Here is a 20571-nt window from a genome sequence, read left to right on the forward strand (position 1 = left end):
TCTGTTGAGTGAACTGGGATGGCTGCCGGGCAGTGATAGAATCTGTTTTGTAATGGCCACTTCCTGCCATTCTGAGGCTATCAGGCTGTGGTGGTTTAGTTGTTAGTTACTGAGTCAGACCCTGTGCTGAGTACCTCCAGAGCAGCTATGGCCTGGAGGAGCACAATCCTGACGGGGAGGGAGGCAAGTCGACAAGGACATGCCATGCCGTGCGGGCAGAGGTCTGGGCAGCTGTGCAGGTACAGCTTTGAGCATCATTTTGAAGGTTCAGTAAGAATTAGCAGTGGAGCACATGCCAGGCAGAGGGCATAGCTGTGTACCTTTGAACAGTTAGTGGTTAGTTTTATCTTACTGATTTCTCAAGAGTTCTTTATGTATTCTGGATACTAGTCTTTTGGTGGTTGCATGCTGCAAGTATCTTCCAGTTAGTGGATTGTCTCTTCACATTATAGTGTAGCGCCCATTAGGGGTCTTCTCAGGTTTAATCAAGTCACCAGACACCGCAGGCCTAAAGCTTACTGTATTCATATCATACATTCATACTCCCTTACATCAGTGGACTTGTTTTTCTTTGTGATTACGAAGTTTTTGGTTTACGTACTTGCAGGCTACATCAGGTACATCCAAGTTTAGAATTGTTAAGTCTTCTGAATTAATCCTTTTCTCTTCATGTGCTGACAGTCTTCATCTTAGATAATTTTTGTCTGTTTTTTCCTATGTATTCTTCTACCAGCTTTCTTTTGCTATCTGCCTGGTCCATCTTATTTCTTCCTTTTCTTCCTCTTCTCTAGAGACCATAGCAGCAGTGCTGAGATGACAGAAGAAAGGCAGTGGCTGTGCCCAGGGGGAGGCACTCAGCAGACTATGGGTTGGTGGCACCCAGCGATTCTAGCTTGGGGGGCTGGGGTGACATCCCTGGATGTAGGAGCACAGCAGCACCTATTTAGGAAGTGTTGTGAGCAAATGGGACTCTGTCTGCTCCATGGTGCAGCCACTTTTGTTTCTCTCCAGTAAGCTCCTCAGGTATTCCACGGCTTTTGTGCCCTCCCTGCTCAGCCACCTGGAAGAACAGCTTCCCTGAGGCTTAAGCCAGCTGCCATATTTCAGCACCTGCTGTAGGTAGTGTGATGCTCATCATGGCTCCCCTGAACCCCATGCTTTTCCAATTACAGTACAAAGGGAAGAATACCTACTTGGAGAAGATCGATGGCTTCCGAGCATATTATAAGCAGTGGCTGAAAGTGATGCCAGCAGAGGAGACCCCCCACCCATGGCAGAAGTTCCAGACCAAGCCCAAGGGGGACCGAGACACTGTCACCAAGGCTGATGTGGATGGAGGCCTTGGGAGCAGGCGATAGTGAGGCCCCTGGGGACCTTCAGCAGGACTGGAACAAAGCACACACCTTCACAGTGCATTGTGGGAGCCCCAGGAGTCCCTTTCCTGTTAAAGCCAGGTGAATATGCTGGGATAGCCTCAAGCACCGGGAAAGGGTCTGGCGCAAACTAACAGCTGCACCATTCTACAGGCACTGGAATGAGGACAAATGCTAGGCCCAGGATGCCTGACACATCCTCTTACACCATCCTTGCCTGAGAGGTTATCATCCCCATCACTGATGAGGAAAGTGAACTTGCTTAGTCACACAGCACCTACGAGGTCAGGTCAGGACTGAGTCTCAAGGGCGAGTGCTCTCCAGTCTCTTCCCACTGGGCTCCACAGACTGCTGACTCTGAAAGAATGAACACAATGCCCAGAGGTTTCAAAGTTTTATTTCTACAAATCACAGCCAATAAACACCAAAGCCTTCATATGTAGAGACTATGGTCCAATTCAGGCCTGGGGCACTACCCTGTGAGAGGAGCTGCTCCCAGGAAAGTGGGTGGCACAACAGGCAGAAAAAGTCCATGGTGGAGAGAGGCCAGGGCCAGTAGGCCTCAGCCAGAGCAGCCCCGGCAGCCGCAGTGCGTGCACTCGATGATCCGGCCCTGCAATAGAGGACAGCTGAGATGGGTGGTGCCCCCACCTCGTGCCCCACACCACCCACACGCCACATGCAGTAATCCTCCCCCATGAAGGGTGGCAACGGGACATTTCACTCCCTACAGGACACTTCTTGGAAACCCCTAACAAACAGTTCTGGATGGGAAATTTGGTTCCCTCGTGAAGATAAAATGGCTGCTGTTGACACTGAAGTTATGTATGTGCATTTATCTAATTTATGCAAACGCAGTGTGCACACTTGCCCCCAAAAAAGCAAGAGCTGTGTGGATGATGCTTGTTATTCCAGGAAGTAAACAAGACATACTCTGCGTTGAGCTGGTTGTGGGTCCCCTACTGCTAGGGGGCTCAGCACCAGGGCCTTCAGAGCCTCCTCTGGGCTGGGGAACTTTCTAGTGGGAGTCTGGGGAAAGAAGGGTTTGCACTTGAATCTGGCAGCCTAACAGTTCTGTCCCCAGGCCACACATGGCCAGTGTCCACCCAGGGGGCCTGCCCAGCAGGCAGACAGGCCTAGAGTAGTGATTTGTGATTACTTTTTCCTCTTTCTTAGAAGAACAAGACCCTTATCTAAACTTGCAAGATCTGGTGGTGAGTCTGACTTGAAGCACCCCTGACCAAAAGCCACCACAGAACCCTGGGGTCCTCAAAGGAGGGAAGCTTCTGCTGCTCCGCCATCCTCTGTGCCCCCACTAGAAAAGCAGCAACCAGAGCCTTCCTTCAAGAAGGCAGCCCTCGCTGCCTCTCCACTGCACAGCATGCCCATCCTGACCTTCCAGATGATTCAGGGAGACAGGGCTGCCTGCTGAGCTAAAGCCCTTGGCCCTGAGCCCAAGCTCTACAAATTAGTCTACAGAGTGAAGGGACCCTGTGATGAGGTGCTTGTGTGTAAGAAGGCCAAGCTGATAGGTAGGCAATATGGCAGGACCTCCTAGCTAGGCCCACAGCAGTCAGCCAAGGGGCCACATACAGGCCACGAATGGCCAGCATCCCTTCTTTGGCTCTACTTCGGAGAGGTTTGCACTACTCCTGAGCTGCTCAGCCTTGTTTTGGAACAGAAAGGGACGGGAACTCCTGCTGACCAGGCCACCCTTCCTTGGCTTAGCCCGTGCAACCCCGTGTGGGGTGTCGCCGCACCCACTTTGTGAATAAAGAGGATCTCAGTAACTTGTCTGAAGTTGGAGTTGAGATTGGTCTGCAGACATGACTACAGCCATGGAGACCTCAACAGAGGGACTCTCTCCCTGGGGGAGTGATATACAGAGACCACACTATATTCCTACCAAACAAAAAAATCCCTTGGCATCAACTAGGGCAGAATTCTGAACTGCAAGTAAATCATCAGACATTATGGGATGGAGAAATTACCACTTCCAGCTTGCTTTTGGGGACCCGGCAGATACAGTTTGTCCCAAAATTGGTGTCCCTTGTCTGAATGCACCGCAGGCAGCACAAATTCTCATAACCCTGCTTTTTCCATTTTGCAATCAGGTTTTTATCTGCATAGCCTTCTTTAATACAGTATTCATACAGTTCTGTCAAAAAGATGGGGAAAAGGCATCAGACCATGGCTTAAAAAAGCTTCCCCACCCCTGGTCCATCACTTGAATCACTTTCTTTAATCAAAAAGAAAATGTGGCCAACATTGTCCCTTTCCCCTTTAGTGGCAAGAGAAACCATGACGCTGAGGTTGCAAGAATGGAGCCATTATGTAAACAAATCTGAAAGCTACTCAAGTTAAAAAGGGCAGAACAGAATTTGGCTGATCACCTCTGCTTATGGCTTTCCGCTTGTAGAAGAGGTCAAAAATATAGCGGGTTTTCTGGTGGTGGATCCTGAAGATGGGCCACAGGGATTCCACTTTCCTCTTTCCTTCATGAGGCTCTGTCTCAGCTAGGGAGAAACAAGTGTGTGTGTTTTTGTCTTGGCAGGTAGGACTGATCTGCACAGGATATAGCGTTATTTTTTTAATAACTAGGAATAAAAAAACGAATCCTACTTTATACCCACAAGGGTAGTTACAATCAAAATGACAAGTGGTAAGGATGTGGAGAAACTGGAACCCCATGCACTACTGGTGAGTGTGAAATGGTGCAGCTGCTGTGGGACAGCCTGCTAGTTCCTCAGGAAGTTAGTTACCCTAGGACCCAGCAATTCTCCTCCTAGGTAGACACTCAGGAGAACTAAAGGCACATAATGTGCACACAGAAACACATATATGCACATTCACAGCAGCATTAGTCACGACAGGCAAAACAGAAACAACCCTGTCCCTCAAGTGATGGATTAACAAAAGGTAACATACCCACATTATCGCATGCTGCAATATTGGTCAGTTGTTAAAAAGGAATGAAATACTGATACCAGCTACAAGCTGGATGAACCCTGAAGACATTATGCCAAGTGAAAGGAACTTGGCCCCAAAGCCCACCTATTGTTTGATTCTATGTATAGAGACAGAAAGTAGATTAGTGGTTGCCTAGGCTTGGGAATGAAGAGAGGCCAGAAGTGGCGGGCATCATGGTACAGACCAAGGTTTTTGCCTCTGCTAATGCCAAAAACTGCACAGTAACATCGAAACCTGAGCAACAATTCTTTTAAAGTCCTATTCTTAAAAAGTCCATATAAATGTTCATTATGCAAATGTTAACTGTTTGATTTCAACTAGTTCTGACAAAAGCAAAGCTACTTACAAGTCCTGGTTACAATCTACAGAGATAGTGCCTTTATCAGTCCCCCTTACACCCTCTGCCACACATAATTTCCCCTATCTCTGCCTCTCAGTCCCTATAACCAGGCTCCTTTTGTTTGGGAACTTGAAGGACAACAGTGACTGTACAAAACCTGAGTAACGAGCTAACAGATACAAAGAGCTGAATGGTGTGCTGAGCCAGGAAATACTGGGGACAAACTTAAGAAGACAAGAACCTCCCTTCCTAAGATAACAGCACCAAGCACTTCGGTAGTGAGCATCCTGTAAATGGTCCTCAGCTCAAAAGCAGCCTGGGAATGCCACTGGCTTTGGCCTCCCTGTGCCAAAGGCCAAACGAGGTCCTCCATGGTATAGGAGTGTGGCCACAGACCCCAAAACAGGTAAAACTTGCACTCAAGGCCACCAATGAAGCTGGCAGCCCTAGCCAGCCTGAAAGGCAGCTTTGTTTGGCTCCTCTCTCAAATACTTTTAAGTTAGAAGAGTTCACATACAACAGCTGGATTTCTGGCTTCTCTTGGAGGGAAAAAAACCTGCAGCAATCCTGGCAATGCTGATCCTTATCCCACATGATACAACGGGTTCTGGTGACGAGCAGCTTCCGCCCCTGCCCAGTCTGCCCCTATCCTGATATCCCTATTGTTCTGACACTGAAGCCAAGTCTGGTATCACCCACCACCCAGGGTTTTCTTGATAGTGGAAGTAAGAGCAACATCAAACTACATCTTAAACCTGTGTATTGTATCAAAAATGGAAAAGCAAAGAAATGCTGAAGAGCTATATGGCTAAATAAAAATGGGAGAAGGAATACACTTCTTTTGGAGGTAAGGAATCACATATGTCCTTACACTCTCCCCCAAAAAGTCATCCCCTAAATGAGGAAGAAAGATCTGTTTATGAGGAGTCACAGAATCTTTTCTATTAAAGCACTTTCCAAGTTCCATTATTTTGAACAAAGATCTGCTTGGGGAAGAAATCTCTCAGCCCAAAATAACCCTGAGTACAACAAGTTCGGGGTATTGAACAGGTTACCTGATAACAATCTGTTCTGAAAAAAGGCAATCTAATTCAACACTGACTTTGTAATTATTGCTGTAGGTATATGACTTCATAATGACAAGAGTTAGATTAGCTACCAAAAAGCTTTAAAAAGGAAAAAAACAAGCCTGCTTTAAAAAACAATTCAGTAACTGGTCATGGATCTTCTAAGACCAACAGACACTAATGGCTTCAGAGAGAATTTCCAAAAACAGTACCCTACACTGATTCACAAACTGCAAGACTACACAACATTCAGAGGGAAGTGAAGATAGTATGTTCTAGAAAACTGGTTGGTAGATGGTGCAAAAACAAGATGATGGTTACAGTGCCAGAGAATCACACACACACACAAATCTGAAGGAAAATGTTTCAGAAAATGTAAAAGTGAAAACAGGATTTTCCAAGTAAATGTATTTTGTGTGACTTTAACCACAACAGGAAATAATTATAAATAGACTTTGATTTACATGCCATAAGGCTTTTACTTTCAAACTGGCCCCCAAATACTTTGAGGATGTTTACATTAGGGCTTTGTTGCTTTTCCTGAAGTTACAGTATTCCTATGAGTTAAGTAATAAGCAAACAAAACATGTCAGCATCAGGAGGCCACAGTGGTATGGTCTGCTCGCATTTATACCTGGCCCCTAGAGGGTTGTAAGCCTGTGACCCTGGGACTGAGCCCACCCAGGTAGGAACTCCCCAACTCACCTTCTCTCATCTTTTGATCTAATTCATCCAGTGTTGGCTCAATCAACTCCCAGCCATCTGGAGGAGCTTTCCGGCTTCTTTTGACTTTAGGCATTATTTCCCCACAAGATAATTTGCAAAGATCTGGGAGGAAAAATTAAATGAATTGGTTTCTGAAACTCATCCCCAAAGGCCTTCATCAGCCACCATTTTGGTGCACATTTACTTTCCTAAATCTGTTTCCTCATCTCTAAAATGGGAGTAATAGAACCTACCTTAATTATAATTATATGTAATATGCCTGGTGTTTAATATGTGCTTAATAGATTTATGGCTGTTATCATTAACGACAGCAACTATGAGCCTGACCCCATGCTGGATGTTGAGAACATAGGACAAAGAATAAGACACAACCTCTGTCCCTAAGAAGGTGACATTCTAAGCAAGAAGGAAGGAAGTGAAAAGACAGTGTGGGGGAGCAGAGAAGATGAGTGTTTAAAAGGGAAAAAAACAAGTACCTTTGGGTCTGCTTCCCAAGAGTGTAACAGAAAGATCTCTGGTCTCTTCAGTTACACAATTTGGTTTGGTTCTTGTCCAGCTCTACCAATTACTCTGTGATTTGGGGGAGGTCACATTCCCTCTTTGGTCCTCAATCTCTTCTGTAAAAATGAGAGCAGTGGATTAGTCAATTGTCAAAGCCTCTTTTAAACTCAACAAGCAAGTTACATCAAGGCAAGTCCAAATCTAAACAGCAAAGCATTTCCAAGCCACACAGCATTTCCCAGCTGGCAAAGAGAACTCGTACCTTTAGGCACAGCAGACCCCTCTCCCCCAAATTCATCAGTTCTTCCCTTTTGTACGGTTCCTGACTTTACAAGGCCCACCTCCCACCCTGACACACACACACACACAGCCTCCTTTCATAAGGCCTCCATAACAACCTTACAGATGAGGAATCAAACTCCAAGCGGTAAAATCAGGACCGCACTGCTGGAAATTGGCAACGCCCGACTCTGACTGGGGAGGTCCTGACTCCCAGGTCGGTGGTCTTTGCACTTGTATCCTCTGCACTGAAGCTAGAAATGTCTAGAATATAGTCCCTGCCCCATCGCGCAAGGGCTGGGAGGACAAAGACACGGGACTGACCACTTCTCTATAATCAGGGGAAATTCGAGGGCCCTCGCCCAAGTCTGGGAGTCACAGAAAGCCTCCCAGGGAAGATAACAAGGTCAATACGAAAGGGGTGTCGGGCGGTTAAGAGAGGTGGTAGCGCTTGGGAGAGACGGCGAGTGGAACGGCGTTCAGAAGAGGGAAGACTTTACAGCTGGTATTGGGGAAAAGGCTCATACAGAGGACGGCATCTGCACCGGATTCTCAAGAAAAAGCAGTATTTAGACAAAAAACGTTATCGGCAGAAAAAATAGCGTGGGGCCCGAGGGGAAGCCCGAAGTCCGAGACCCCCAGTTTCCCGCCCCCTGGGCAGAACGAGCGAGGCACCGCCTCCTCCTGGTCCAGAGGCCCGCACCCGTCGCTGTCCAGCTGCTCAGATCGCCCTCTGTGCCAGTGCAGACCGCCGATCCCTGACCCAGCCGTTACCAAAGTCCTGGAGAACAGAAGAAATACACTCACTCAAACCTACAGCGCCGTCTGCCGCCACTTCGCCAATGGGCGGCTTCCGCTTCCCAGGTGATGTCTTCAGGATGAGGTCCTCGCTGAGCCTCTCCCTCTCGCGCGTAGAGTGCCGCCATCTGAGGTGTCTGTAGCTCTGCCTGTATAGAATTCCACAGCTAAGGTTGCCTTTTGCGTTCACTTCCCTAGGGATGGCCGGCAGGCTCACGCGTCTCCTCGGGCGAGGAGACTGGGGGCGCTGTTGCCCGGCAACGAACGGGCGTGCCAGGACTCAGGCGGCGCGCGGGACAGTCCAGCTTCGTGCGCAGGCCTCCCTGAGGTTCCGGTGCTCGCGGCGACGGCGGCGGCCCGCTGAGGGGACTGGCCTGGGCGGAAGAAGTCAAGCCCGAGGCATTTCCGGTTCCGGTGTCAGGCCGAGGCCCCGCCGCCGCAGCCGCCGGAGCCGCGATGCCTAAAGGAGGTGAGGGGCGGGAGCGCGTGGCCCGCGGGCCTCGAGGGGCGGCCCGAGTGCGGCTCTCGTTGCCCTCTCGGTCCGCGGGCGTCTCGGAGAAAGGCGCAGAGGAAGAACATTCGCGCCGGCTAAGGGCTAGGGCTGGGCTTTGACGCCCAATTGTCCTGGGGAAACTGAGGACCGTAATGGCCTCGAGCCACTCCCTCGGGGGTCTGGGGAGAAGCAGAGGCTCGGGGTCCTTGCCCACTCGGGAGGTCGGATCTAGGGCGCGCTTCTCCTGGCTTGTGGTGGTGGTGGTGGTGGGGTGGTCTGGAGTTGCCTCCTACTTTGGGCTCGCCGGGGACTGAGTCACCGCATCCCGCGCCAGTGCCGGGCCCGCCTGCCTCGTGTGTAAAAGTTGGGCCCTCTCGGCCTCTGAGCGAACCAGATTTGCCTAGTGAGACGTAAATTGATGCTTTTGAGCCTGGAAGACCTAGCTTTGCCGTATTGGGTTAGCGGCTCGATGTGTTCTTTTGAGCCAGCCGCTTAGCCTTGTGTCAGTTTCCTTATTTGCAAATAGCGTTATAGTAGTGCCTATTCATAGTACTGATGGGAGGCTTACACTAGGTGATACACGTGGAGTGCGCTGTACAGTTCAGAGCAGTCATTAAGTGCCCAGTAAGCATTAACTGTTGTAAGACTGCCAGTCCCTTGGGCAAGAAGGTAAATAATCCATAGCTTCCTAGTATACTGGAGACTGTCCTCAATCCTCCTTCCTCAAAGAGTCAGTAGTTCTAAATTTGAAGCCCAGCTGTGTCACTGCCTAACCTTGAAGTCTTGAACAAGTCATTTAACTTCTTCCAGCCATCTGGAACACCTGGCTAATACCGCTTAGCTTGGAGAGTTAGGTATAGGGGTCATAGAATGACAGAGCACTCGAAGTGCCTGGCTAACTTCTGGGACAGAACAGGTAGATAGATGTTTGGTTAATATTAGTAGCTCTTATGTTGGTTAAGATGCATCAGCCTCAAACCTGCATGACTTCCTCTCTGCATCTAAAGATATTGGAGTTTACAGAGCTGAATCCATTTAAACCTAGCTCTCTACTAATTTATTCTATGTAGGAAGATCCATGCTCTATGTTCTGCAAAAGGACAGTGCTAATTGAGCTTTTTCTGCTCCAGAATCCTGGCTCTAAGAATCCTACTTAATGGATACTTTGAACCAAGGTTGGAGGTTACAATGAGAAAATCCAAAATAAGAATTCTTGGTTAAATTATTTGGCCTTTTGGCTTGTTAAGTGTGTGGGCAGACAAGGTTTACACTTCTTTGTGTTAATTTGCTTCAAAATCAAAAGAAAACGATTTTTTTTTTAAAGAAAAGGTATAAAATTCCCCAAGAGCAAATAAACAACTCTTTGTTATCTGTGAAGCATTTTTAGAGGAAAGAAGAGCTTCTGATACAGGTTACATAGACCAAGCTGAGGTCAGTATCCCATAAACAAATGTGCAGGGTGAAGGCCTGTATTAGCCAATTTTGAGTTGTTACTATTGCTTGGAATATTAAGAGGGCAAGAAAGGGTGTTGGCTTTTTTTAATGGCAAGCTTGATCTCTCACAATAGGACTTTCATGAGCGTAGATGGAGACACCCCTGGGAACCCAAGTAGTCATTAAAAATGGGTGGTGTGGTCTAGCAATGCAATTATGGCTCTACAGCTGCTATCTAAGAAATCAGGAGGGGAGGCCAGTATCTCTGTTACTCTGCAGTCTGAAGCATCTCTGGTTAATTACATATTTTTTGTGCTGTTAGTGAGAGACTGGAAATCAGGTGGGCCCCTGCTTCCAGGAGAGGTGTGAATGGATTGAGGCAACAGCCTCCCCAGTGTCTTCCAGGACCAGCAGAGGGTGTGCCACCCTGCTATAAAACTGGCAGATGGCTTTCCCAGGGGGCAGTCTAGTATCCTGGCTCAAGACTATAAAATTGATACTCTTAGATAAACTCTAATTGCTAGTCACATTTTTAACTTAGTTGGGTTTATTTCCAACTTCAACTTTGTTTGCTAGTTGTGTTTCTTTTCCAAATATAAAGAAAGTTTTCTCCTATAGATTTGAAGCTTTAATTTACCATACATGACCTAGGCGAACATGAAGTATTATATTCCCTCACATCTGTAGTGAACTGCGGATGTGGCCAGTGGCTTTGTTTTTATCTCCCCACCAAATACTGTATCAGAAAGAAAAGTAAGAGTCATAACACATTTTTGTAGTGCTTATCCAGTGCCAGGCACTGTTCCAACAGCTTTACATGTATTAATAAATCCATTTTCATGACAATCCTGTGAGGCAGGGACACTAGTACAGAAAGAGACTCTTGAGAGGTTAAATACCTGCCCAAAGTCACAAAGCTAGTAAATTGTTGAGCTGAGATTTGAACCTAAGGGTCAGACGCCAGCAATGGTGCTCTTAACCACTCTGCTTTTATCTTAAGTTCTCCTTGTCTATAGAACAGGACCTGCCATGATTACTGCACCACAGCTTTGTTCTGAGGATCAAATGAGCCCCTGGCTGTGACAGAACATTGCAAATAAAAAAAGCACTGTAGTGACAGGGGCTTAAGTGTTACACATTCTTGTGATTGCATCTGAGTCATCTGTGTTTGGATTCTAAGGGACCAGGGGATTTAACCAGTCACTCGATGTGGTGCACCCTCCCCCATATCTTCCCCTCAGGTCTTACTTATGGGAGCCTGCGTCTGGGACACAGCATGGTACTGCATCACGTGCTCATGTGTTGCCTCTTTTTTCCCTTTGAACGCCTCAGGTTGGGGGAGTATTGGTTTGGGTGGTGCTTGGTGAGGGGTAGGTGGGGTCTTGTAGCTTCTGGTAAGAGTATCTTGAGCAGAGCACAGCCCTCTGGGGCTCAGAGCAATCATAGAAGCTGCTTCCCTCCTGCCTCCCTAAACTCCAATCTCCGTACAGGGAGAAAGGGAGGCCACAAGGGCCGGGCAAGGCAGTACACGAGTCCTGAGGAGATCGATGCACAGCTCCAGGCTGAAAAGCAGAAAGCCAGGGTGAGTACGTGCCTGTCCAGGCCAATCCTGTGGTCCAAGGTGGTGCCCTGGAGAGGCCAGGCAAGGACTACCCATTCTCAGAAGCCAGCAACTGAGGTTTGTTTGGGGTAGTGGGGTCAGTGGGCAGTAGAGGGGAGTTCCAGACCAACGGTGACAGTCAGGAGGGGGCCATCCTCTGACTGGCTCAGTTAGAACTTTGCTCACTCAGCAGTAGTTGCCTTAGTGGGTCTCCGTTCTTGGTCCTGTGTTCCTGCCCTCCTGGGGCTCACTCTGCGAGCCTCTGCCCATCCACAGCTTGAGTTTCCACAGCTGGAGCACCCTCCACTTGTCTGCTCCAGCCATGCAGGACTGCTTGCCAAACCCAGCATGACACAACACTCTGCCTTCTTACACCTCCAACAAGCAAAGTACCATTCAGTCTAGACCTTGCCCAGTGTCACCTCCTCCGTGACTTACTGATGCCACCCACCCTTCCCCTCCAGTCCAAGCTTAGTAATTCCCTCTACTCTGTTACCACAGTGTTTTTTCCAGCCCCCTTGTCAGAAAGTAGAATATGTTTCCACATTGTTGGTGTTCACATTCACCCCCACACTGTTAGATCCTCACATGGATAAGGGCCAAAGGGAGCACGATCAGGCCAGATGAGTGGCATAACTGTGAAGTGCCTGGGTGCCCCGGGGAGGGAAGGTCACATCTAACCAGGGGAGAAGGGAGGTGGGCTAGGTGGAGCTGCTGGTAGCTGAGCAGGACCTTGGAGAATGTGTGGGCAAGTGCTAAGGGGAGAAGGATATACAGTTTTTGTAGGTGATATTTTTAGTGGGGAGGCAAGAAAGGCGGAGGGAAGTGGTATGCTGGGGTGTTGTCTTGGGAAGCCAGCATAACAGGGTGTCTGCTTGGACAGGTTGGAGGGGCTGGCCTGCCATTGACCATGCATGTAGAAAATAGGGGAGGGCTTGCCCAGGAAAGTGAGAACAATTTGGCAGCTGCATGTGACAGCTGGGGAAGCAGGAGGAGAGCTGAGCAGGACTATAGTGCTCAGTTCCATGGCTGAGTCCTTCTGACCCACACTGCCTGAGATTCCTGGGCTGAGAAGGGGAGCAGGGCCTTTCATGGCTGTGTGAGAGGCTTGGTGGACTTTGGTAACAGATTCCAGGCCATGAAGCTGAGTGGATAATCGGTCTCTGAGCCAGGTTTCCCGCTGGGGCCAGAGTAGCAGAGTAGGACCCAGCCTTCTGGGCGCTTAGTTTCTCAAGGTCCACAGTTTGGGGTGGTGGGGACAGGGTCACAGTCTTGGGGGTTTGTTTTGCATTTTTGATTCTGCAGGTTGTCCATTTCTGAAACAGGAAGAAGAGGAACAGGGAGAAGAAGGTGGAGATGGGGCTTCAGGTGATCCCAAAAAGGAGAAGAAATCCCTAGACTCAGATGAGAGTGAGGATGAAGAGGATGATTACCAGGTGCTGAGGTGCATGTGGGCCTGGGACCTAGACTCACTCATTCAACATTTATCAAGAGCCTATTGATTACCAGTCCCAATGGTTGAAGCAGAGTTCTTGCTTTTAAGGGTTTATGTTCTATGGGAAGATATAAATAATGAAGTAAATAAGCAGTGTAATTCTTAGTGTTGAGAAGTAATGAATAAAATGGACTATGATTGAGGGTACTTGGAGTACTGTGGGGTGAGGAGGTGACTTTTTTTTTTATTAAGGTATGATTGATATACACTCTTATGAAGATTTCACATGAAAACACAATGTGGTTACTACATGTACCCATATTATCAAGTCCCCACCCATACCCCAAAGTAGTCACTGTCCGTCAGTGTAGTAAGATGCCACAGATCCACTATGTGCCTTCTCTGTGCTACACTGTTCTCCCTGTGATACACCATGAGTACTAAACATAATACCCCTCAATCCCCTTCTCCCTCCCTCCCCACACCCCTCCCCTTTGGTAACCACTAGTTCATTCTTGGAATTTCTGAGTCTGCTGCCATTTTGTTCCTTCAGTTTTGCTTCGTTGTTGTACTCCTCAATGAGGGAAATCATTTGGCACTTGTCTTTCTCCCCCTGGCTTATTTCACTGAGCATAATGTCCTCCGGCTCCATTCCATGTTGTTGCAAATAGTAGGATTTGTTTCTTTCTTATGGCCGAATAGTACTCCACTGTGTATCTGTACCACATCTTCTTTATCCATTCATTTACTGATGGACACTTAGGTTGCTTCCATATCTTGGCTATTGTAAAAAGTGCTGCGATAAACAGGGGTGCGTATGTCTTTTTGAATCTGAGTTGTATTCTTTGGGTAAATTCTAAGGAGTGGGATTCCCGGGTCAAATGGTATTTCTATTTTTAGTTTTTTGAGGAACCTCCATATTGCTTTCCACAATGGTTGAACTAGCTTACATTCCCACCAGCAGTGTAGGAGGGTTCCCCTTTCTCCACATCCTTGCCAGCATTTGTTGTTTTTAGTCTTTTTGATGCTGACCATCCTTACTGGTGTGAGGTAATATCTCATCGTGGTTTTAATTTGCATTTCCCTGATGATTAGTGATGTGGAGCATCTTTTCATGTGTCTGTTGGCCATCTGAATTTCTCCTTTGGAGAAGTGTCTGTTCAGATCCTCCACCCAATTTTTAATCAGGTTATTTGTGTTTTGGGTGTTGAGGTGTATGAGCTCTTGATGTGTTTTGGATGTCAACCCCTTATCAGATAAGTCATTTTACAAATATGTTCTCCAGGAGGTGACTTTTAAACTGAGTTCTGAAAAACACAGTGGAGCCAGCCATGTGAAAAATTGTCATGCAGAGCAGTTGAGGTAGCCAGATAAGGAAATGCAAAGGTCCTGGGGTGGGAATGACCTGGGCATGTTCAAGAACCAGAAGAAACTGGTGGGTAAGGAGGAAAGTGGCTAGGGCTGAGGGGGAGAGCTTGGCAAGGGTGGCTCCTTATGGCTGTCAAGGGTTTGGGGTTCACTGCGGTGGATGGTGGGCAGCTGGTGGAGGCCGTGAAGTGGGGGAGAGAGGTGACCAAATTTGGTCTTATAGGATTGTTTTGGCTTCTCTGCAAAAAGTGAATTGTACAGTGTTGATGGTAAAGCAGGGAGAAGGCAGCATGTATCCAGACAGGAAACTGTGGCTTGTGTTTGGGTGGTGGCAGTGGCCATAGAGAAATAGGCAAATTCAAGCCATATTTTAGAGACAGACTCATTGGGGTGTGCTGAGGGTTGGGTGCAGGGGTGGAGGGAAAGGGGAATGAGGCCACGCTTAGGATTGTAGGAAGGAGCAGGTGGGTGAGGGGTGAATCTTGAGTTGTATTTTAGCCACATTCAGTTTGTGATGTCAGGTATTAGCTGGAGGTGTGTATGTAGCTGGGGCAGGTACTGGTGTCTGGAGCTCTGTACGGTGACCAATGACTGGTGTTGGGAAGCCATCTCTTGGTTGTATAAAGAGGCTGACAGGGCCTGAAACTTTGGCCAAACCTGCTACATTGAAAACTTGTGCTCCCATTCTTTTTGCACTTCCCCAGGGGAGGTGGCAGGTGCAAGCTCCAAGTTCTCAGGCCAGCTCCCCAAACCCATAGACTGTGTGATCTGATGGCTCACTCTCAAGTCGCATGTCCCCCCCTGTGAACTGAGATGCCCAGAATTGGAGTTGGTCCTGAGAACATCCTTGGCACCCCTGCTCTGGGGGTCCAGCGCTGCATGTGCAGTCAGACATGAGATTCCCTGGAAAGGCGCTTTCAGGGGCTGAGCTTGAAATGGGGGAGAGGTGCTCTGTGTCGAGAGCTTGTAAGCTGGGCTTGGGTTCCCATTTCATCTACTGCCTGCTTCCTGGCTGGCCTTTGACAGATTATTTAACCCTGTGCCTCTCTTCTCGCCTCTGAACCCGGTGTGATGGTCCCTGGAGCTGGACCTTGGCAGAGGATGGGCTCTTGTCACGCGCACTCGTTCTCCCAGGCTGGTGACAACCCTGCTGAGTGCTTGCTGTTCCTCTGTGAGGCTGGCAGCAGAACAGGGGTCTGTCCCCATCCAGATGGGCTGTTGGGAGATGGGTGGGAATGGCCTTCAGGGGCTCTGCAGAGCCAAATCTCCCCAACAGCCAGCATCTTGTCCTGTCTTAGCAAAAGCGCAAAGGTGTGGAAGGGCTCATCGACATCGAGAACCCCAACCGGGTGGCACAGACAGCCAAGAAGGTCACACATCTGGACCTGGACGGGCCCAAGGAGCTTTCTCGGAGAGAACGGTAACCTCTGCTGAGGGCCTTGTGACCTGGGTGCACAGTCCAGGAGCTTACCTGCGGGGGGTTAGGCACCCAGCTCCTCTGCCCTTGCTTCCTGGAAGCTTCTCCAAAACAAAACAAAAACCAGTATGTTTTACGAGTAGAAACATAGCAAGGAAAATAAACAGCAGACTCAGACCTGAGCATTACACTTGAAGTAAGGCCCAGGGATAGAGGGTTATACTACCATCCCTTCCTTCAGAGCACCCCACTCTAGGGAAACCCCTTCTCTGGGCTGATCTGACCATTCCTGGCCAGCAGCCACATCTCATGTCCTGGCCACAGGGATTGGGAGGGGATTTGGGGCCTGTGCCATCTGGAAGGCGGCATAGCCATCCCTGAGGCCAGGTGAGAGTGGAGCCTGAATGGTGGTCAGGTACTTGAGTGCCCTGCATGGGCCAGCCCTGACTTGACAGCTGCCAGATGACATCAGGGGGCTCACAAGAGGTTGAAAGCTGCTAAGGGAAAGCCGCCCTGGTTTGTCTCCTGACTAGGCTGCTAGGATAGAAGTCCACCTTCCTGTGCTGACCCTGTGATGGCTAAGGGCACCATGAAAACCACATGAGGAAGACCCAAGCACTTGGGGTGTGACTGGAGGTTGCTAAGGACTCTACCCCTCCAGTAGCTTCCTTCTTTCTCATTAGTCAAAAGGGATCCTGTTGCTATCCCTGCCCTCTGAGGTTACAGTGAGAGTCATAAAGGCCAGCATTCTGTCTGACACTCAGCCTGTACTGAGGTGGCCCTACAGAGCCTTCCAGCGGCGTTGCTCATCATTCCAGATGCGTCTGTGGCTACCATAGGTTTGGAGCCCTAGTGCTCCGCTTACAGGCTCCTGACTCTGCACCTCCCAGTATAGGATCTACTGGGCTGATGGCTGTTCCATTCTTGCCACTGTAGCAAGTGTCTTGTGCAGAGTCTCCTGGGCAAGGTCTGCTCAGCTGACTTCCTCTAGCTGGGTTTCTCCCTCCCTTCTGGCCAGGCCCCAGGCCTCATTTCTCATTACTCCTCAGCCTTAGGTGCTGTGAAGGCCTCCAGCAGGCTGAGTCCCTCCCCAGGCTTCTGCTAGACAGGGTTCCCCTTGCCCCTCCTCCAATATTTGGCTTTTCCAGGAACCTGGTGCAAATGAGCCCTCCAGTCTCACCCTGAAGGGCACCCAGCCACACTCAGAATCTCAGGCTTAGGAAGGAGATCCTCAAAGGGAACTGTGGACCCTCACCTCTCTCTGTATCAGTGAGTTGGTGACTGGTGCCTTTGTCCCATGAGAGTCCAGCTCTTACTCCCACCCCCCTTGGTGGCAGCCTCTTTTAGTCATCTGAGCTGCTCTGACCAAGTATGTGCCACATCATATAGACCTGAGATGGGGTGTGTCTGGCTCCCAACCATGGCCACTCGGTCCACTCCATATAGAAAGTGGCTTCCCATGCCTGCTTTTTCCTGGTCATCTCCTCTGACATACAGTTAGTTCACTTGGTTTTGGTCTCCCTTTCTCACTGTGGACACCAGAGCCTAGTCATTCACCCCCTCACCAAGTCAGACATGTTTACTCCATGCTAAGGCTTTCCAAAGGCCACTGGTGCTGAGCTCACTTCCATCCTGTCTTTTCCATCTGGGGAAGCCAAGTGCACTGCTTGAACTCTCCCTAGCCACTGAAGCCCCTCTGTGCAGAGGTCCAGGCCTGTCCCTCTGCTTGCTCGTTTGGTTAGTGTCCATTAAGATGAGGGCACACAGAGCCAGGGCCCTTCCCTCAGCCAGAGTGTCCTCCTCCACTTGAGTTCTTGGCCTTTATTCTGGCTCCCATGTCCAGCTCAGTTGATAATGGTAGAGAAGACATCCCCTGTGACGTTGTTTTATCCAAACAGAGAAGAAATTGAGAAGCAGAAAGCAAAAGAGCGTTACATGAAAATGCACTTAGCTGGGAAGACAGAGCAAGCCAAGGCTGACCTTGCCCGGCTGGCCATCATCCGGAAACAGAGGGAGGAAGCCGCCAGGAAGAAAGAAGAAGAGAGAAAAGGTAAGTCCTGAGTCACAGTGCGGCTGCCTCGTTCTGATTCTGGGTAGGCTACCAAACCCTGCACTTAAGTGTCTTTGTTGTAAAATGAGATGGGGTCAGATTATTCAGTAGAGGCCCACCCAGCATGTATGCCCGCACGCACCTTCCTTGCCTGTCAAGGGGAGGTAGGTGTTCATGCCCACCACCTCCCAGAGTGCTGGGGGCGTCCAGCAGCAGCATGAAGTCAGATATGGGCTGGAATCTCAGCAGAGTACTGTCCATGGCCTCTCGGGGAGGCCTCAGGAATGCATCTAGTGCAGACATTTGAGGCTGGGAGGTCCCACAGGCTTCTGGTGCTTGGTAGAGCTGGGAGGATCGCCTAGGGTTAATGCTGTCCATCCCAGAAGCTTGGGAGGTGGGGTAGGAGTGAGGGAGATTTCACAGTGCAGACCCAGAGAAAATCTGGCCCAGGTGTCCCTCTTCGCTGTGCCATCCTTCCAGAAGGGCCAAAGGTGGTAGGGGGTTCCTCTAGGCCAGGTTGTCTGTGGGCAGTCGGTCTGGTCTACAGGAGCATTTAACTCATGACTCTTGTCTGCTGGCCTCACGCACTCTGTCCACATGCAGGACCACAAGAGCCCTTAGGGATCCTGGTGTCCTGCCTGCCTCCTCACCAACTCATGGAAACCAAGGACTAGAGAATGGAAATGAGTGCCCTGGTGCATTGTCACCACACTGGATATACCAGTTATCCCAGCTCCCCACTAGTAGCTCTTGCTTCACAAACCCCACGTAGGAAAAGACCTCACGTGTAACTATTTGAGTATTGCTGCTGATTGTAGGTGTCAGAACCCAGGGAAGATTTGGATTATGGGGTTTTGCCTGGGGGTGGGGTGGGAAGTTCCCATTTGCCCAGTGGGTTGCAAGTTGGTGGGTCTTTGTGGAGGTGACATGGGAATGTCTGGACTGGTGGTTCCAGCAGGAACTCGCTCCTGTGGGAGAGTGTTAGGCTGCGCCCTTCTGGGTCTTTCCTCATCTGCCAGCTGTGCCAGCTGCAGGGTATTTTCTGAGGTCTTTCAGACCTACAGTGCTATGATTTGGGGTGTGGGGTGTGTGTAACTAGGAGGGTGGTTTTAATTCCTTCTTTTCCCACCCCTCAGCAAAAGATGATGCAACTTTGTCAGGAAAACGAATGCAGTCACTCTCCCTGAACAAGTAGCCCGGCCTGTGGGAGGAGATTCCAGGGAGCAGGGCCAGGCTGCCAGGACCTCTGCCGTGTCTTGCCTACCCTGTGCCCTGGCACCGCTGCAGCAGCCCCCACGGCAAGGGGCCCCCCACAAACTGGGGCCTCCCTTTCATTTTGGCACAGAAATAGTTTGGGGGGGATGGTGGGAGGGCTGGGGGGAGGGGCAGCCACTCTCTTTGAGACAGAAAGACGTGGGACAGCATTTCATATGTAACCATTCAGATGTTTTTGCTGTTTTTAGAATTCAGAACCCTTGTTGAGGGTACTTGTTAGGCGGGGTAAGAAGAGCTTGCATTTGTCCAGTGGATTGCGCAGCGGAGGTAGTTGTGCTCGGTGGCTGCGGCTGAATATTGCCTGGGTGCTTGCTTACAGGGCTGTCTGCAGGCTGGTAGCCTGGGGCCCTGGGGCCGTGAGGGTCATGGCTTATCCCTGGCCAATCCCCCCCGAACAGAAGCCTCCCTCTGCACTCCCCACCCAATTCCCATCTGTCTGGCGAGGGCCCGGGCCCATTCTTAGCCCCAACCATTGATCATTGAAAGAAACCTCTGTTTACTGTGCAGCACCCAGGCAAAACATGCTCCAAAAATCCAACTTGTATATTTGGCAGATTAAACTTGATGTTATCATAATCCTTGTTCCGTGTTCTGTCATTGGACCCCCATGCGTGGGCCATTTTCACCTAGCAGGACATGGTGTCACTCTCAGGCCCAACCCACAAGGTTCAGGTAACATGGAGCAGATGTGGGGGCTGGACCTCAGGCATTTGAGCTGGGAGAGACCTCAGGTTACGGGAGCCAGCCCCCTCCCCTGAGTAGGGACATTCAGAGTGGCCAGGGTCTGTCTAGGGCCCAAGGTGGCAGCAGCCCCTGACCCTCCTTGTCCTGTCCTCCAGGTGCCCCCTGGTGGTAACAGCCTCAAGGTTGCAGTGCTGGGAGGAAGCGTCCCCACACCCAGCAGACTGCCAGGCATTATCTCATGCATGCAGTCCTCACCACCCTTTATGGTGGGGACGATAAGGTGGAGGAAGGTACAAGATGTTTCACTGACAGAGTGCTCTGTCATTGACTCCAGAGGCCGCTAGCCAGCAGAACTGGAGCCACACGGGGAGTAATGGGGTGTATTGTAACACACTTGCTGGAAGCCAGAGGTCCCCATGAATGGCTGGCACGTAGAGGCCATGTTTATACCCAGGACAGTCCTTGTTTGACCTGGGGCCAAGGCCAGAGGCAAAGACTTCCTTAGTGTCTGTAGGCCTGTGGTGGGTTCTGCAGACCTCACCTGTGTACATGGTGATGTGGCAGTAAGGGTTCCTGGGGGCTTGGAGCCTTTCCCTGCTTGCTTAGCTGGAGACCTGGGCTCACACTGTGTGTATGTGAGCAGATGCCCCTCCAGCAAGACTTGGAAGTTAGACTTAGGTTTGGATCCTGGCTCTGCCACCTTGTGCCTGAGAGTTGGGGAAAGTAACTTCTTTATCCCCCATTCAGTTTTCTGTTCTTAA

At 49.7% G+C, this 20571-nt stretch overlaps 3 protein-coding genes across 7 annotated transcripts in view; 2 read left to right on the plus strand and 1 right to left on the minus strand.

Annotated features, from left to right (window-relative positions):
* The window catches only part of PTCD1 (pentatricopeptide repeat domain 1), a 26232-nt gene extending 23059 nt beyond the window's left edge, over nt 1-3173 (plus strand). For all 5 annotated transcript variants that reach the window (XR_005027121.2, XM_036897106.2, XM_036897105.2 and 2 more), the window contains one exon: nt 1173-3173. Coding sequence is in view for 4 of the 5 variants with exons in the window: in XM_036897106.2 (XP_036753001.2) it covers nt 1173-1358 (186 nt within the window). In the remaining variant the exon portion in view is untranslated. The remainder of the gene's footprint in view (nt 1-1172) is intronic.
* BUD31 (BUD31 homolog) lies at nt 1755-8197 on the minus strand. The gene is made up of 6 exons (XM_036897115.2): nt 8064-8197; nt 6953-7093; nt 6456-6578; nt 3767-3889; nt 3365-3531; nt 1755-1986 (listed from the first exon to the last, which is right to left on the minus strand). The coding sequence occupies exons 3-6, from the start codon at nt 6547-6549 to the stop codon at nt 1936-1938; spliced, it is 435 nt and encodes a 144-aa protein (XP_036753010.1). The 5' UTR covers nt 6550-6578; nt 6953-7093; nt 8064-8197; the 3' UTR covers nt 1755-1935.
* A 182-nt stretch (nt 8198-8379) lies between these two features.
* Nucleotides 8380-19702, plus strand: PDAP1 (PDGFA associated protein 1). The gene is made up of 6 exons (XM_036897114.2): nt 8380-8523; nt 11472-11563; nt 12907-13017; nt 15683-15804; nt 17700-17851; nt 18988-19702. Exons 1-6 carry the CDS (start codon nt 8511-8513, stop codon nt 19044-19046), a joined length of 549 nt encoding a protein of 182 aa, XP_036753009.2. The 5' UTR covers nt 8380-8510; the 3' UTR covers nt 19047-19702.
* Nucleotides 19703-20571: the final 869 nt, after the last annotated feature.

The sequence above is a fragment of the Manis pentadactyla genome, chromosome 10, assembly GCF_030020395.1.
Source record: "Manis pentadactyla isolate mManPen7 chromosome 10, mManPen7.hap1, whole genome shotgun sequence".
Classification (NCBI taxonomy): domain Eukaryota; kingdom Metazoa; phylum Chordata; class Mammalia; order Pholidota; family Manidae; genus Manis; species Manis pentadactyla.